At 43.0% G+C, this 17,006-nt stretch overlaps 1 protein-coding gene across 4 annotated transcripts; it reads right to left on the reverse strand.

Annotated features, from left to right (window-relative positions):
* Positions 1–328: 328 nt before the first annotated feature.
* LOC114610059 (killer cell lectin-like receptor subfamily B member 1A) lies at positions 329–14,774 on the reverse strand. 4 transcript variants are annotated; one of them, XM_028754541.1, is made up of 7 exons: positions 14,576–14,774; positions 12,271–12,369; positions 11,106–11,180; positions 10,462–10,616; positions 10,038–10,153; positions 921–1,013; positions 329–469 (listed from the first exon to the last, which is right to left on the reverse strand). In XM_028754541.1, the coding sequence occupies exons 1-6, from the start codon at positions 14,658–14,660 to the stop codon at positions 959–961; spliced, it is 585 nt and encodes a 194-aa protein (XP_028610374.1). In that variant the 5' UTR covers positions 14,661–14,774; the 3' UTR covers positions 329–469; positions 921–958. The 4 variants fall into 4 exon arrangements, with proteins under 4 accessions (XP_028610374.1, XP_028610372.1, XP_028610375.1 ...); XM_028754539.1 differs by lacking the exons at positions 329–469; positions 921–1,013 and adding an exon at positions 7,054–7,533; XM_028754542.1 differs by lacking the exons at positions 329–469; positions 921–1,013 and adding an exon at positions 7,972–8,596.
* Between the last annotated feature and the right edge of the window lie 2,232 nt (positions 14,775–17,006).

Here is a 17,006-nt window from a genome sequence, read left to right on the forward strand (position 1 = left end):
TCCTTGGTCCAAAAGATAATTCTGTCTCACGTTAGATATTTTTACACAACTGGCAAACCATCCTATCATTTTGCTAGTGCATTCCACAAGTCAACGCAGAAGGAAATCCTTGTATCTGGTGATAAGGATATTCCATTTATTTTCCTTATCCTTTGAGTGTGTTCATTCATGCGTACAATGGATCGTGATTACAGTCAACCCTCCACCTCTCACTGTTATCCTTTCTTCCTTTGAATTTTGTGCCTCCTCCCTTCCCCCTTCTTTGACGCACTGTTTCTTAGGCTTGTTTGCAGGAGCAATGGGCAACTCACCAGCGGCTACTGCACTGAAGGAAACGACGCACTCTCTGCTGGAAAGCACTAACTCTCACAAAGTGGCCGGCCTCGTGGCAGCTCCCCATCCGTGGTGGATGTTGAAGGTGTCCTGTGCAGGTGTCCTTGGCTGCTGTTTGCTTATGATCAGTGCAGCCCTGTCATAACCAGAAGATAGTTCACAGCAATCCTCCTCTCACCCTCTAGTTCTTACATTCTGCCTTTTCTTCCCTGATGCTGCCTGTGCCCTGGACTACTTGCTACCTGACCCTACCTGACCTTGGGGGTTAGAGGTGAGGTGGCACGTACTCTGGGAGCAGGTGAGAAACACTGTAGCAAGCTCTCTGAACACTGCTGCAAGCTCCTTTAATACCCTCCACTCGCTTCCCATTGGTCCCAAGAAAGCATCTCTTCTAAACAGCAGTTCCTGATTGGCTGGCGTTGTCTGTGTCAGCAAGCCTTGCTCTGTCAGGCAGTCCTCAATTAGGTCCTCCTACAGGAGATGCTTTTGCTGCTGTGTGAGACCCCGGCGTTTACATAGAGCTGGCCTCTCGGTTTCTGTTATACTCTGATGTCCTATTTATGTCTGAGCATGCAACTGTCACTTACCCTCAATACTTCGGCCAGATAATAAGCCTCTGCATGAATCACTGCCTGCTGCAAAAAGGAGATTCTCTGGCCAAGGCTGAAAGCTGCTCTGGTCTATGAATACAACAGAAAGCAGTTTGACATCATATCCGTTTACCATTTGACAAAGCTTGCAGTATCGTGCACGTACGCCTTCCTGTGTAGAGGCCTCAAACCCAATTGCAGAGCGGTTGGCTACCCCTAAACACTCATATCATTATTGCTTCAGTGGCATTCCTTGCCTGGCAGATCAATAATGCATCGTGCCGGGTCTACAGCTGGGTATGACCACTGACGAGTCTGTTTTTCCAGCAGAAGCCTGTGTAGTACCTTCAGACACAATGTATGGTCGTCAGAAGGGAAGGAGCTTCTAGCTTTTTTGTAGGTTGATATCTCTGTATCCTGTAACCAAGATATGACATTGTGCTTTTAATTCTAAAACCCAAGATCTGGGAGCAGTACTATCCACCCATGCAGGGTACCTCCATTTTAAGCTCTTTATTAATGTATATTTTTAAGTAGGTCATAAAATAGTAGATTTTCATATGGCTTTTTCACAAAAGGGTCAGTTCTAGGATTTTAGATGTTATTCTTTGGGAGTGATGTAACGGCTTTACAGCTATATTAAAAGATTCTCACGCTTTATCTTTCTTCACACATTACTACTTAGTACTGTCGCTTACTGAGTGTTTGAGTCTGCTTGAGAAAAGCTCCCAGTGTTTAACCTTTATTAGAAAATTATCTAATGTTTACACAGTCATTTGTATGTTCCTTCAAATAATACTAATTTCATTTTATTTATTAACAGTTTACATTTAAAAACAAAACATGGTTTAAATGATATCCTCCTCTACATCTCCCGACTGAAGGGAAAGGTCATCCTCCGTACACACTTCTCTGTGGAAAATGTCAAAGAACTTGGGAGCCAAATTTTAACACTGAAACTGAAATGAGGATAAAAGATTCAGTCACACAGACCCAGAACGCCTGTCCTGGACTCCTCAGTGGATGCAAGTGGGAGGGGAGTGGATGAGTTGCTCTTTATTAAAAGAGACCAAAGTGTCTACAACCAACTGTAAACCCTAAACTGGCACTGGACTCTGGATTGAGAAGGAGGCGTCTAAAATATATTAATGATACTTTAGTAAAACTTAGAAAATTCAGATATAGAACACATCTTAGACTGTGAGGTTGGTTTTTTATTTCTTAGGTTTTTTTTCTCTATGTGAAACTTTCAAGTTATTCAGAAAAGAGGAGTTAAGGGAGGTGTGAAGTACATTTGAACAAAGCTATAATGATGATTGGCCCTGGGCTGAGAGGTACCAGTGTATACTGAACTTTCTCCATCATTTGGATAAATGTGAAAAGTCCCCCTAAGTGCTGACTTTCAACATTGCAGCTGTATATTGTGGACACAAGGTGGCGATAGACTCATTTTGAAATTCTGTGAAAACAATCAGGTAACTCAAAACAACATTCAAAAGCAAATCCTTTCTAATGTAACATCTTCCCTGGTTTGCCAGATCTAGGAAGAGAACCATGCAAGGGTACCTCAGAGGGCAGGGGGCCCTGAGAAAGTTCTCAAATAATTAGTTAACATGCAAACCGTCTGGAAGTCTAAGAAGCAACACTTGATAGCTTTTGAGAGATCTGGGTTCAAGTCTCAGCTTTCCTGATGATTATTTTTGTGACTTCACTGAGACACAAGCTTTGAGAGACAAAATGAAGGAAGTGGTTTTGAAGATGTAGGGCTGCTTTTCTTCTGGTTGAAAGCACTACCATTTCCCTTCTGGTTACACAAACACACACACACACACACACACACTAATAAACAAGATTAAAAATTTAAACTGGGTGACAGTGGTGCACACCTTTAATTCCAGCACTTGGAAGGCAGAGGCAAGCAGATCTCTGTGAGTATGAGGCCAGCCTGGTCTACAGAGCAAGTTCCAGGACAGCCACGACTACACAGAGAAGCCCTGTTTCAAAAAAACAAAAACAAAAACAAAAAACAAAAACAAACCAAGCCAAAACAAAAAACCATATATACAATTATAGATGCTATGAAAATTTTTTGTGCAGTGTTTCTATTTGCAGAACAGAAGCTGTTTCTAAAGCAAAGAGGTGGATTGGTGAGAACTCAGTTATCATTGGGCAGGAGTATAAAGTTCCCCTGTGCTACTGCACAGTAGGGCAACTATAGACAATGATAAAGTACTTAAAAGACGGGAAAAGCTAAAAAAAGATTTAACGCTTTCATCATAAAGAAATGATAAATGTTTGAGAAGTTAGCTATGTGTATCCAGTTTCAAACATTATCCGATGTGTACATGTATCTAAACACAGTATCCTAGAAATATGCACACTTTTATGTCTTTTTAAAAAATTTGCTCTGTGTGTGTGTGTGTGTGTGTGTGTGTTGCTCACAGAGGCCAGGAGAGAGTGTCAGATCCACTGTAATTAGAGTTACAGAAAACTGAGCCACTCTACATGGATGCTGGCATCCAAATTCAAATCCTTTGGATGAGCAGCTAGCATTGTTTACCACTGAGCTAGCGTCCCAGGCCTGATTTTATATTTTTATGTATCAGATCAAAATTTTGATGAAAATATCAAATGTCTGGATCTCTTACTTTTACCAGAGAAGCCAGCTGTTTGGGGCCAACGATGTCTCCTGCTTCTGAGTCTCCTGCCCTGGTCATCAATGGCAGCTTCTGACAGGGAGGCTGGATAAGTAACAGATTAAGAATGAAGAGACCACAAAGATGGTGGAGACTTTGAACTGGCAAGATTGAAATGTTACACATTTGTTTTTGGAAGAGGAAATAGACTGGCCTTTCAAAGTTGCAGCTGCGGAATTTAGCATTCAGAAATTTAGAAAACACTGGGACCTTCTTCTTTTGTCCTGACTGAACCCGCTATTGTTATTTTTCTAAGTGGCTATCTTATACCCCTAGATCAGATCGCCTCTTATACTCCTAGGTCTGGGCTGCTCTCAGCCTTGGTCAGAGAAGCTCTTTGTGCAGTGAGCAGCCTGTGACAGAGAGATGCACAACTGATTGAGATGCTGAGGATAAGGGACTGGGTACCAGCCCTAAATGGGACACCTGTATCAACCCCCACTTCTGATGCTCTGAGATCACCGCAGATGAGGAGGCAGGCAGAATCTGAGAGCTAGCAGATGGGAGAAATGCTGTCTTCCAGATATGACATAGTCATTGCATTCACTGACTCCCAGAAGCTGGGGTTGTTTACACAAGACCATCCAAAACCCCAGCATGGTAGGGAGATGAGCCCCACCCCTTACAGAGGAGCTAGTGACAGTGGATGGATGCCCAGGGAGAGAGAATCATTCTTTTTTTTTTTTTTTTAGATGTGGCCATTGGTAGGTTTTCTCAGGCTCCAGTGGACACATACTGATCTGATTTTAAAGTGACTTTGAACCACCTTCCCTAAAGACAAGACAGCAGGTTTTTGAGCCTGGGGTGCTCTTTGATGATTTACCTAAGAGAATGTGAGGGGGGTGAGTTCTGAGTGAACATCTATGCCGTGACCACATAAACAACCCGACTGAGAACTGGAGACCCATGAGTGCGTCAGTCACGCGGTCCCTGAGCTCACCTCCCACATGAGGTGGAGCCCAGCCTGTATCAGCCAGGTCTCAGACAACCAAGCAGCATTCCATAGATGTGTGGGTCTGCTGAGACTTGACCAGCAGAAACACCCAGCTAATCTCATCATAAGAGCAAAGCCACTGGATGCTGAGATGACTGTCATGTAGCGAAAGTTAAGGGACATAAGCATCAGAGGACAGCTGCATTTGTATTTAATGCCATTACAATTTCATAGTTTAGATAATTTTGTTAACTACATTTGCAATGACTTTGAATCATTTGCTACAGATTTCTTTGCTCTGATCATAATAACTACACATTTTGGAGGCTTTTTTGTTTGTTTGTTTTTATTACTCATCTGGGTTATTTTTGTCTGTGTTTAGCTGGTAACTGCCACAGATCCTAATTTAGGAAAACATAACTAGTTCAAAGGCAGCCTGGACATGTGCTAACCAGGCGATGAGTAGTGTAAACAGACCCACCTACATCATCTGCCCCTGTTAGCACTGTTCTAAGCTGTGATAACACACTGTGGCTGCTTGAATGTTTAGTTGTGTTTGTTGGATAGTTTTATGTCAAGCTGACAGAGACTAAAATCATTTGAGAGGAGAGACCCTCAATTAAGAAAATGATTCCATTAGATCTGGTTGTAGGCAAGCCTGTAGGGCATTTTCTTAATTAGTGACTGCTCAGGGGAGAGCCCAACCATTGTGGGTGGTGCTATGCCTGGGCTGATGGTCCTGGGTTTTATAAGAAAGCAGACTGAGCAAGCCATGAGAAGCAAGCCAGTAAGCAGCACCCCTCCATAGCATCTGTGTCAGCTTCTATCTCCAGGTTCATGCTCTGTTTTTGAGTTCCTGTCCTGACTTCCTTCGATGTGATACATAGTGATATGGAAGTGTAAGCCAAATAAACCCCTTCCTCCCCAACTTGCTTGTTGTCTGTGATGTTTCCTTGCAGCAATAGAAACCCCTTACTAAGACTGTTATGGGTTATCTGCTTTCCAATGTAATATGCTGGGAATTTAGGAGGAAGTACAAAGGACCCACACCGCACAGCGTGCTCTCATTTCCCAGTGTCCCTACATGTATGAGAAAGGGCCCTGACCGGGGCTGATGGGGTAGTCAGACTTGGGCTCCAGCTCTATCAGTGGGTTATCCCCAAATGCTGACAAATCTTTACATACTCTGCCTTATTATTGAAAAAATAGTCATTTTGGGAACAGTTTCAGCTGCTGCCCATTTTGGAGCAGGGCAACATCCGTTATGAATAACCATTTATGTAAATGAAGCATGTTGGCAACATTGAGGCAGGATGGGGTGTTGCCCGCTTCTTGGTGCCTCTTTCACGGAGTAGCAAAGTGACTGGGAAAGTTTATCTAACTCGAGACTATGATACAAATTGGAATATCCTCTAAAGAGATCCTGCAGCCACGGGAGTGAGTACTGTAGGGCCCTGATGGTGTCTGGGGCTTCCTTTAAGAGGTTTGGTTACTAGGAGCTTAGTTTGGGAGGTTCTGTATTTTGACCGACAAGCTTAGGTTACCTAAGCCCTTCCCACAACACATCTGTTTTTCATAATACACATGCTCATTTGTGCTAGACATGAGACGGTAAATAGAAGACTCTCTTAACAGGTTCGCTTTGGGACACAGTTTGCCTTATTGAGCATGGACCCCAAACCAGTCTAGACCAGACTGACCCATTTCTCACCATTCTCATATAAATTAGTAACACAGTTGATTAGAAATTGTGACTGTTTGATGGTCCATAGGAGTCTGAAAGACTTTTTCCCTGGTTTAAGGTAGTGAAGCTCTATGGATCTGGTGGTCTTGGGGTGTGTGTGCTGGTCTTGGGGTGTGTGTGCTGGTCTTGGGGTGCTAACAGATGGCTAGGTCATTCTCTAGAGAGATGGTGTGTGCATAGCATGTATAGGAAAGGGACCTAGACTGCCAAAGGCATTACCAAAGGAGAAGTGTGTACACAACTCAAATGAAGTAGCTTTCCAAGTCACTAAATTGTGCCCTGTGCTTGCCTGCCTCAGTTGCAGACATGTTCACTCCAGCTAACTGTCAGAGCAATGTTGTTGTTTCTGACTAACTTACTATGTGGCCTGATTTATTAGTAACTTTTCTGTTGTTGTGATCAAACACAATGACCGAGGTGACCTGTAGAAGAAAGAGGTTAATTTGGCTTTTTGTTCCAGAGGGTCAAAGTCCATAATGGCAGGGAGAAGGCAGAGAGTATGGCACCTGGAGCAGAGAGCCGGGAGCTCACGTCTTTGGACCAAAACCATGAAGCAAAGCAAACTCCAAGTCAGTGAGGCTTTTTCCTCTCAAAGGCTTCCTCCAGTGACATTCCTCCAGCAAGGCTGCACTCCCTAAAGTTTCCCAAACAGTGCTACCAACTGGAGACCAATCCAACACACCCAGGCTGGCCTTGAACTCTTGATTCTCCTGGCTCAGCCTTCCCAATGCCGTTAACACAGACATGAGGCACCAGTCCCTGCATTAAGAGCACTTTAATGACTTTTTGCAAATGGTTTTCTTGTGGCTGTTTTGCAGATGAGCTCAGACACAGACAGTGAGGGTCACAGACTCCAGGATTAGAATCCGGTGCCCCTCAGGTCTTCTTTTTGTAGAACCTCTCTCATAGAATAGCATATCAATATTTCTGTCTCATTTACAGAATAGAGAAACTGCCCATGGGCATCTGTAAGAGTCCCAGTGCTTTCAGAGTCCGTGCATTGTGCCACTGCTGCAGTGGGAGGCAGACAGCAGAGACAGGCTGGATGCAGAGATCTGATGTGGATGGTAAAGTAATCAAGATGCCATTCACAGTCAGGAGTCATTACACTTGGTTTCACGTTTTAGTTCCTTCTGGCAGATCCAAAAGTCGTCTGAATCACAGCTCTCGGAAGTCACTTTGTCCCTTGATATGGTGGCACAGCTGTCCTTTTCAGTGTCACCAGTGATTTTTAATCTGAGGAGGAAGGGAATAGCTGCCCTTAGTGTTTAGGATCTTCTATAATTATTCTGTCAGCCACATCCTGTTGTAAACACTGAAGACAGAGCGGATAGAAACCTCTAAAACTGCTGCTTAGTCATTGGCAGAGAATCCTTCCAGCAAGAATCTTGCACGAAAAGGAGGAGGCTCAGAAAGAGATAATTAGTTTCCTCATCCCACTCATCGATTCACACTCTAACACATCATGTGAAAAGCTTCACAATGTTGTGCTTCAGTTTTGTTTAATATACAGCATCAGGGGCTGGAGAGATGGCTCAGTGGTTGAGAGCACTGGATGCTCTTGGACAGAATCTGAGTTCGGTTCTCAGCACCCACATGGTTCCTCACAGTGTCTGGAACTCCAGTCCCAAGAGATCTGATACCTTCTTCTGGCTTCCATGGATACCGGGACATAAAACAAAATGAATAAATCTCTAAAAATAGATTAATATAAGAAAAGCATATATATAAATATAGACACTCACATATATGTACACAGATGTATGTGGTTTAGCTAGCTAATATTTAGGGAAGTATTAAGATAACCATGAATGCATGACAACAGATACACACAGTAGGTGCTCAATGAATGTATTCAATATACAGAGTGAGCTCACAGGGTCTAGATCACAGAACTGGATGCAGAGAGGGAAGCAGGCTCAGCTCACATGATATATAGTCACAATTCCTGTCATTCGAATTCCTTAGGTTGACAAGTTTTTAATTAGCATGTAAGTCTCAAATGTGCATGGCTCCCATCACTCCACGCCGCTGGGAGCACGATGAAAATTCAAGCTCTGATGCAGACAGTCTCAGAGTTGATTGGAAGGGAGAGATGTGTTCTAAATGCACTGATGGATCTTTTAAAAAGGTGGCACATGATAGTGGGCAGGGATCCCTCATGGGTGTCCTTCCTTTGTTTAGTTCTTCATGGAGCCCTTGATGGTGAGAGACAATCTGAAGTCATCCTTCCCCCTCTTTTGTCTCTTCCACCTTCAGGATCTTCTGCAGCTCTCAGGATAATTTCCTTAGGGCTGATCTGTGTAAGTCAATGACTCCCTTTCAAAATTCCTTTAAGTCTTCCCAGGCCTTCTCCTTCCAGACTCCTGAGGAGTTCTCTAACATTCCTTATTAATTCCCAAAATAATCCTGTCGAGGAAACTGTTTCTCCCTTCTCTGTACCTGAAAGCCAGGGACAGAGAGTGAAAACAAGAGTGGACTTGCTTGACTGACACTCTTCTGACTGAGCATGGCGGCCTCCAGGCTCACCGATGGCTTCTGTCTATTCACAGTGTTGTCTTGTCCTCAGAGTAAAGTGACAGATTCGCTGAGTTTACTCTGTACACTTCACTTCTCTCCTGCACACCAGCTTGGTATGCTTAACACTCTCTATGCTTTATACATTGTCGTTACATGTTCAGTAAACCTAAATGTGTTTCAGCATTTCAAATTCAAATCTCATGTGTTCTGAGTAACAAGTACATTTTTCATATCAATTTGTGTGACTTGCTTAAGTTTACTCAAGTAAGATTATTAAAACTGTCCTCCATATCACTCCTGAAAACCCCACTGTAAGCACCGTATAGAAATTTGATTGAATCTTACATACTTTGCTTATAAATGAATGAATATTCTGCTCTTGTTATAGAATCATGAACACTGCTAAAATGTACATCTTAACTCTGAAGTTAAGCTCTCTCATTGCATTCACGGTTACCATGACAACTCACACAGGAAGAAAATGAGGCCCCTTGAACTGTGAGTCAAGATGATTTCCCACTCTTGTTTATCTGTGAAATTTTGTTACCACAATGAAAACTGACTAATGCCTATTTCTGTCACAACTCCTACTTGTCTCTTTCATAACACTAGTTCAGCTATAATGTAACCTGTGATCTGTGATCATTTCTCTCAGCTGTCAAAGCTCCAAGCTAACACCTGCTCCATCTCCTTCTACACTCAGGCTTCCTCTGCTGTTTGGGACTGAGAAACCAGCCTTATGACACAATATGGATCATCTGAACCACAGAATGAACACTGCCATTTAAGAAACTCTTTGAAACATATATAAAGTGTAAAGGAGGAAAAAGATAAAAGTTCTATGTGCCTATAAGCGCTAGGAAGAAATTTTTAAAATGAAAATTTGGGGGATACCCAGGCCCCCCCCTCAGAGAAGAAGGGAGAGGGGGAAAGGATTGTGGGAGGGGGTGACCTGGAGGGGGCAGTGAGTGAGATCTAAAGTGAATAAGTTAAAAAAAATTAAATAAAAAAAGCACATTCTTTCCAAAGGAATTAGTCTAGTCCCCGGCCTTAGAATGTCATTGTATACTTATATACAACCTTAGAAAAGGCTGGTATCTTTTTATACATGGAAATGTTCACCTTTGGAATCATATTTTCAGACTGTTCATATATCAGTGTTAGAGCCCTACAGTGTTCTGACCTGAAATGAATATTCAGGTTAGCTCCTCTATACTCACACATCGGAATTCAAAGTCGAGCCGTTTATCCACTTCCAGTTCTTGTCTGTCGATGTGTAATTTAACCCAATCCAAAATGAATAATCTTTTTCCTTTATTGAGTCCTGTAGGGATCTCTACAATCAAAACAGAGCCGAGGAGTCTGCTCTGAGTCTGGGTATTGGTGACTCATATTCTACCAGCCTCCTGAAACCTAGTTCAAGGGTCCCCTGTCTCTGTCCTGAGTCCCCAACACAGTTGATTCTTAATCCTTTGTGAGATCTGTGCCCCATATTTATGATCCAAAAGACATAATAACCTTACACATGTAGCTATTGGCCCACATGTCCAATTAGTCTCTCAGACTATGAGCTTCCATAACGTAGTCTCCACTTTCCTTTCAGGAATGTGCTAATTAATGTCTCTGTTTTATTGAACAACTTACCAGTTCTTCTTGGTCTTGAATGAGCAGCAAAGTGGCTCCTTTTCCATCACAGTCAGCTAGACTTTCCTTCCAATGTTTGGAAACTTGAGAAAGATGAAAGCACTTGTCTCGGTGTGAAAGCCAGTCTTTGGGGCACTCTAACTTAGCTGGACTGTCTGAAGCGAGAGGAAAACATGGTGTATTTCTACCCTCTTCTTGCTGCACCACAGCTGGTTTCACACAGTAGTTGCTTTACTAACACACACTTTTATTAACATGTGCAGGAACAAGATTGTTATGACATATCAAAGAAATATAAATAACAAGGAATACATTTTTTCTACTAATATACTTTAGACAAAATTAACTGTTTGACACAGCGTTTTCTTAAGTTAATGATCAAGTATGCTAGCATCCTGAGGCAGTGTGGCCAAGTGGTTAAGATCTCAGACTGCAAGGTTACACAGTTTCAAAGATATTTCCAGCTTTATTAACTACCAATTATGAGACCCTCAACAAGTTTCTATTCAGCAGTTTCCTCTAACATAAGATATGGTGATATAGTGTCTTCAGAGATGGCTGTTGTAAGCCTTGGCTGATTATAACCCCTGGTAAATAGCAAACATCAGCTATTATTCTTGCAAAATACAAGGCACATAAATTACCTGTTGTTTTACTCATGTTCTCTTGAATAAACACATAGCATTTTTCCATGGATGGTTTTTGTATTAAGACTCGAACTGGTAAGTGAGAAAACACAGAGGATTAAATGCTGAAATGAATGGTGGAACAGGTGTGTTCCATTTCTCACTCCAGGAAATCAAGTTATTTCAACAAACCTGAACTTCTGGACTGAGAATAAAATATTAGCAAACTGGCCTGAGGGAGGAAAGTGGAGACAGAATATATAAACACAGAACACGTAGGTTCACACCTCTGTTTAGTCACATATGATCCAATGGCCTTACAGAGACTCTTAACTTACCCACAATCACCGCCTGAATCCTCATCTTCAGAGTGAATATTAGCGCACCCCTTCATGGAAGACAGCTTAGTGCCAGTGCAGTTTAATAGACACTTAATAAACCAAATACTTGAGCCTTTTAGTTTTCTTTGTTATGTGTTCATCACAATTATGACTTTTTTTTTAGGTTCTGAGTACATGTATGTTGTGTGTGTGTGTTGGGGGCTGGAGATTTGGAGTCAGCTCAGAACACACTCAGAACACACCAAATTCTCAGCACAAAGGACATTTATTACTTTGGAGGGATTACAAGTCAGGTGGCCTTTGGATCAGGCAAGACAGCAGCAGATGATTTTGCAAGCATTTGTTTTTAAGGAGAAAAAGGGGAAGTCTGTGCTAGGGTCAGTTGGGAAGTCCTGATTGGCATGTTAGTCAGAGTAGCCAAATAATGGATTTTGATAACTGGACCTTGATGCTTTGGTATCTGGACCTCAGTGATCAGCCTCAGGAATGAATCAGGCATAAGGAAGTGGCTAAATAAGGGAACGGACCTTGTAGGCTAGCTGTAAAATGTAATGGTTTAGCAAGGGAATAGGGAAAGGACAAAATCTGCTGATGCCATCTTTGCCATCCTTGGGTCTGTTACAGAGCCCTTTGTGTGTAATAGCACCTAATGGGTCTCAGAGGAGTTTAAATGCATGAAGGCAATATGAAATTCCTCACTGGGTATGGGATACTGTCCTGTAGCTACTCATGTCCTTGACCTTCTCCCCCAGGCTCAAGGGGCCCAAATCATGTGAAGAGGCACTGATATTTATGACAGAAGTAGAGGAAGGATCTGAAGCACAAGTCCTGGCCTCACTTACCTAAGACACTCATCCCAATCAGGGTCAAGACAAGAAGGATCAGCCCAGCACAGCTGAGTTTCAGAGCCAACCTGTGTGAACGTGGGCACCGACAGGCATCTGTGAAGTTAAAAACCTTGTAACTCATTTAAGTTCGTTGAGGACATCTGGAATAACAGGTAAAGGTGGGTTTGACTAACAAAGACAACTGAATTCAAGTAGAGGGTCGGCTGCAGAGACTTTCTCCACCATCATAAAGCAGAATTCTATGAGATGAGTCCTCTGTTGGGTTCAACTGTTTGCTTTGATAAAGCAGGACTGAAAGAATAACGCTTATGCACACATTATGCACAAAGGAGCATTTAGCATTTACTGAATCAAACCTGATAGGTGTTAAGACAGGTTGACAGCTGCAGAGTGCTGTCCAAAAGTGAATGGTATGCTCTGTCTCGGGAAGGGAGTCAAAGCATCTCTAAGAAGGATCTTCTTTTCATCAAGAGACATTTTGATGCTCGGTTTTGTGGTAATTGGGACTTTCAGTGCTAATGACATATGATTCTATTCCTGAACATTGGGACTGCTTCACTGCTGTCTACAATGACTTTCCCCATTTTGGATCAAAAGCATAGCATCCAAGGAGAAGTATCTTGTGAGTGCAGATGGTATTTCAGTATTTCAGTTGTGTTAGTCCCTCCTTATTGGCTGAGTTCCAAAACCTCAATGGATAGATGAACTGAAACTGTCTAGTACCAGACTCTATGTACAGTACTACACACACACACACACACACTGAGAGAGAGAGAGAGAGAGAGAGAGAGAGAGAGAGAGAGAGAGAGAGCGCACATATTATACAATGTGGCTGTAGCTGTCAATGTTTTTAAATAGAGTACTTTCATAATTTCTTTTTATTGTGCTCTGTTGTTTCTGAGGTAGGGTTGCCCCTTAGTCCAGGCTGACCTGGACTCTGTTTGGCTGAAGATGACCTTGAGTTCCTGATTCTCCTGCCTCCACCTCCCAGTGATGGGATTATAGGTGTGCACCACCCACAACACATAGAGAATATGAGACTGTGACATACTAGGCCCTAAATGGGATCTCTGCATCTCATCCCATCTCTAACCAAGGCTCTACCACCATCACAGAAGAGGGGACAGAATGACCGCAGAGCCAGAGATGGTGGACAACTGCAATGAAACACTGTCTTCTTGACACAGCAGGGCAGTTGCACATGTAAACTGACACCATTTGTGGTAGCCTGCACAAGACTTTTGAAAGCTCAGGTCAGGCAAAGGCCCAGCATGGTGGGGGAATTGAGCATGGATGTCCAACCCCATCTGGGAGTGATTTGATTGGCAGCTGATGGCTGCTAGGAGAAGAGAGTCAGTTTTATTCAAGGATATGGTCCCTAAGAGGCCACCTGTGCTCCAGGTCATGACCCTAAAACTATGCACACGCTGGCAGTGCTGACGAGACTCAGTCGGAAAACAAAACCCCAACCTTTAGCTTTGTAAGTCCCTTCTTCCATGTTTGTAGCCATAAACAGGGAAAACAAACACTTGCCTGTGCCTATCACTGGCTCTATCAAAGCCTCCTTCTGGTTATCAAAATCCTCTACTTTTCCCAGTCCCTATGTAAACTTTATAATGCAGTTTTGGTGACTTTTTTCTTTGGACCTTTTTCCTGATTTATTTTTAAAACTGTTTTTTTTTTTTAATAGTTTCCAACAAGGAGCCATAAAGTGTTGTGGTTCACATTCTTGACACAATATAGAAAGGTTAGGTTTCAAGCATTGCAGTTTTATATAAGGAAACTCAGTTATGTCACAGAACCTCATACCATACTATGTCCACCGTAGACATGTTTTCTGCCTCTGTGTCTGTCTCTTTTCATCCATCCCTAAGTCATGGTACCCTTCATATTCGCCTCCTATCAGTCTTCCACATTTCTGCCAGATGGTGTCACATCTGTCAACTCCTCCAGGGCTCAGTGCTAGAATGGCGTGGAGAGGAGTCGTGGTGTTTGTGTTCTGTAGAGAAGTTTGGACCAGGCAAGATGCTTTATAGTGAGTCTGCCCGCTAGAAGGAAGCATCTCTTTCCTGGTAGATGTAAAATATCCTTTCTTTAGGGACTGTGACTAAAGCCAAAAGAATGGCTGCCCAAGTTTCACACTGACTAAACCGACTAAACATGGAATGAATGAACTTTCGTTCTCTCTCCAAACACTGACAGACAGTTGCTCATCTTCAAAGCAATAACTTAAAACTGTAAGAAAAATCATAAGTCTGGAAGATATTCTAATGCTACAAGGAAAGATAAAGCTACTGACCTGGGGGAAGAGTCGGGAGTGAAGCACGCCGAGTCTCCAGAGTCCTGGATGGCTTTAAATTGAGGTAGACCCTTGCTGTGTCCATTATGCATAGGATGTGTGACTCTGAACTGGTGAGCAGGTTCACCAAAGTCTTTGAGGTGAAATGAGCAAAAGGAAGTCCTCTGTGCCCACACCCACCGACTCCTGTCTCTGAGGGTTTCTCCATGGTTACTGACCTTGCTGTCTGTCCTGCGCACACAGCCTACACACTACTGTCTGGTTTTTTTCTTTATTCTTCTTTCATACAAAACACCCTGACCACAACCTTCACCTCTTCCTTCCTTTCCTCTCAGTTCCCCCTCCTCTCCACTTCCCCAGATCCACTGCTCCTTTGTTTCGCTTCAGAAAAGAGCAGGCCGGCCTCCCAGTGATATCAACTGAATACAGGCTAACAAGATGCAGTAAGACTAGGCACAAACCCTCATATCAAGGTTGGACAAGGCAACCCAGCAGGAGGAAAAGGGTCCCATAAGCAGACAAAAGAGTCAGAGACCCCAACTCCAAATGTTAGGAGTCGCAGAAGTACACCAAGCTAACAATCATAACACATATGCAAAGGGCCTAGCGTGGACCCACGCAGGCTTCATGATTGCTGCTCAGTCTCTGTGAGCCTCTATGAGCCCTGCTTAGATGATTCAGAGGGCCATGTTCTCCTGGTGTCCTCCATGCCTCTGGCTCCCACAATCATTCCTCTGCCACTTTCATGGGGTTCTCGAGCTTTGCCTAATGTTTGCCTGTGGGTCTCTGCATCTGCTCCCATTACACGTTATTGTCCTCAGAAAAGAAGGTGTGGCATGTCTCTCTTTGTTCTGATTCTGGTAACCGTTTGTTTTGAGTTATTCTCTCAGGGCGAATGAACCTCAAGGTGAGTGAAATGTAACATTCTTCCTCCATTTAAATTTAAGTGGCTGCTTACTTCAATTTTTCATCAATTACGATACAGACTATATTATACTGTGTTGTAAAAATGAATTGTAATATGTGAAAGTCCACGGTTATGCATGACACGAGTTGAAGCTCTGAGATTCTCCAGAGATATCTGTGCTGAGAAGGAAGCTGTAGAGTGTGGAGATGTCATGAATATTGGAAGAATTCATGACTGACACAACAGGGAAAGCACTGAGGGTGGAGGCACACTTGCAGCTCAGCCTTGTCCTGAAGGTCCACGTGCTTGTAACATCATTCACCTGACTGAAAGAACAGAGCTTCATCTGTCAGAGCTCAGGGAATGGAGGACTTGGGTCTATGGGATGGGCTAACTCCTCCAAGGGTTTTCAGGTCTAGAGCCTTAGAGCAAGGACTACAAATGCCAAGTGAGACATTCACACATTACAAATGAAGAAGAAAAGCAAGGATTTCCTTAAAGTGACCTTCTGTGACCAGAGCAGAATTGTCCCAGGCGCTCATCATTACATGGCTTTGCAGCAGACAGCTGGCTGTGAGTTCCTGGAGACAGGGGTACACACTCATAGCATAGGGTTCAGACTCATTCCCTAAGACCACTGAAGAAGGAAGCAAAGGAAAAGTGTATATGAGGGTCCCAAGGTGGAAGTATACATGTGGTCTCACAGCTCACTTGAGACTCAGTGGAACCGCCTCAGCTGTCTCTGATGACAGCCATTTTACTCAACACCAGGTTGAGCACAGGATTCTGCACCGTGCTCCATTTATTTATTTATTTATTTATTTATTTATTTATTTATTTATTTATTTATCTTGCAGTGCTGGGAATCGAACTTGGAGCCTTATGAATTTGAGGCAAGCACTCCTTCACCTAACTACATGTTCCTGACCTTTCATACTTTGCCTAGACTGAAGATTTTAGCAACTAAATCTAAATAAAACAGTATTTTCCATCTTGAGTCCTGATATTTTACAATCAGATATAGAGAATTCATGAAAATAGTCTCAACTTTCAGTACACAAAAATTTCATCACATATAAGGGCCTCAAGCCTTAGTATATAAAGAACACACTCGAATGCCTATTAGTGATGTTTGTTTCGGCCTATAATCCCCTTCCCTCGTCAAGATACCAGGGGCTTTAGGTGGGGAGTGTGTGAATAAACTGCAAATATTTAGATGGCTTATAACCACCCAATAACCTGGTAACTAGTGAAAACTGTGGGGATGTGTTAGAAAGGTCAGGAGAAGGCTGTTGCTCTTAGCAGGAGATTCAAATGGTGCTTTGGGGACACAGAGGTTTAATGAAGTTCTGAAGGTGTCTGTGGCTTCCAGGAATCCACAATGGCCCTGTGAAAAGTAACAGTTGTGAGATGTGATGTTTTCTTTAACAGGTACTGGCAAAGGTGTGACGTGACCAGAAGTGCCCAGAGCCTCATGTGTCTGTGGGCTGCATGCAGCCAGCCGAGATCATTCTGCCTGATACA

This window comes from Grammomys surdaster, unplaced genomic scaffold (assembly GCF_004785775.1).
Source record: "Grammomys surdaster isolate TR1022 unplaced genomic scaffold, NIH_TR_1.0 126013, whole genome shotgun sequence".
In the NCBI taxonomy this organism is placed as follows: Eukaryota; Metazoa; Chordata; class Mammalia; order Rodentia; family Muridae; genus Grammomys; species Grammomys surdaster.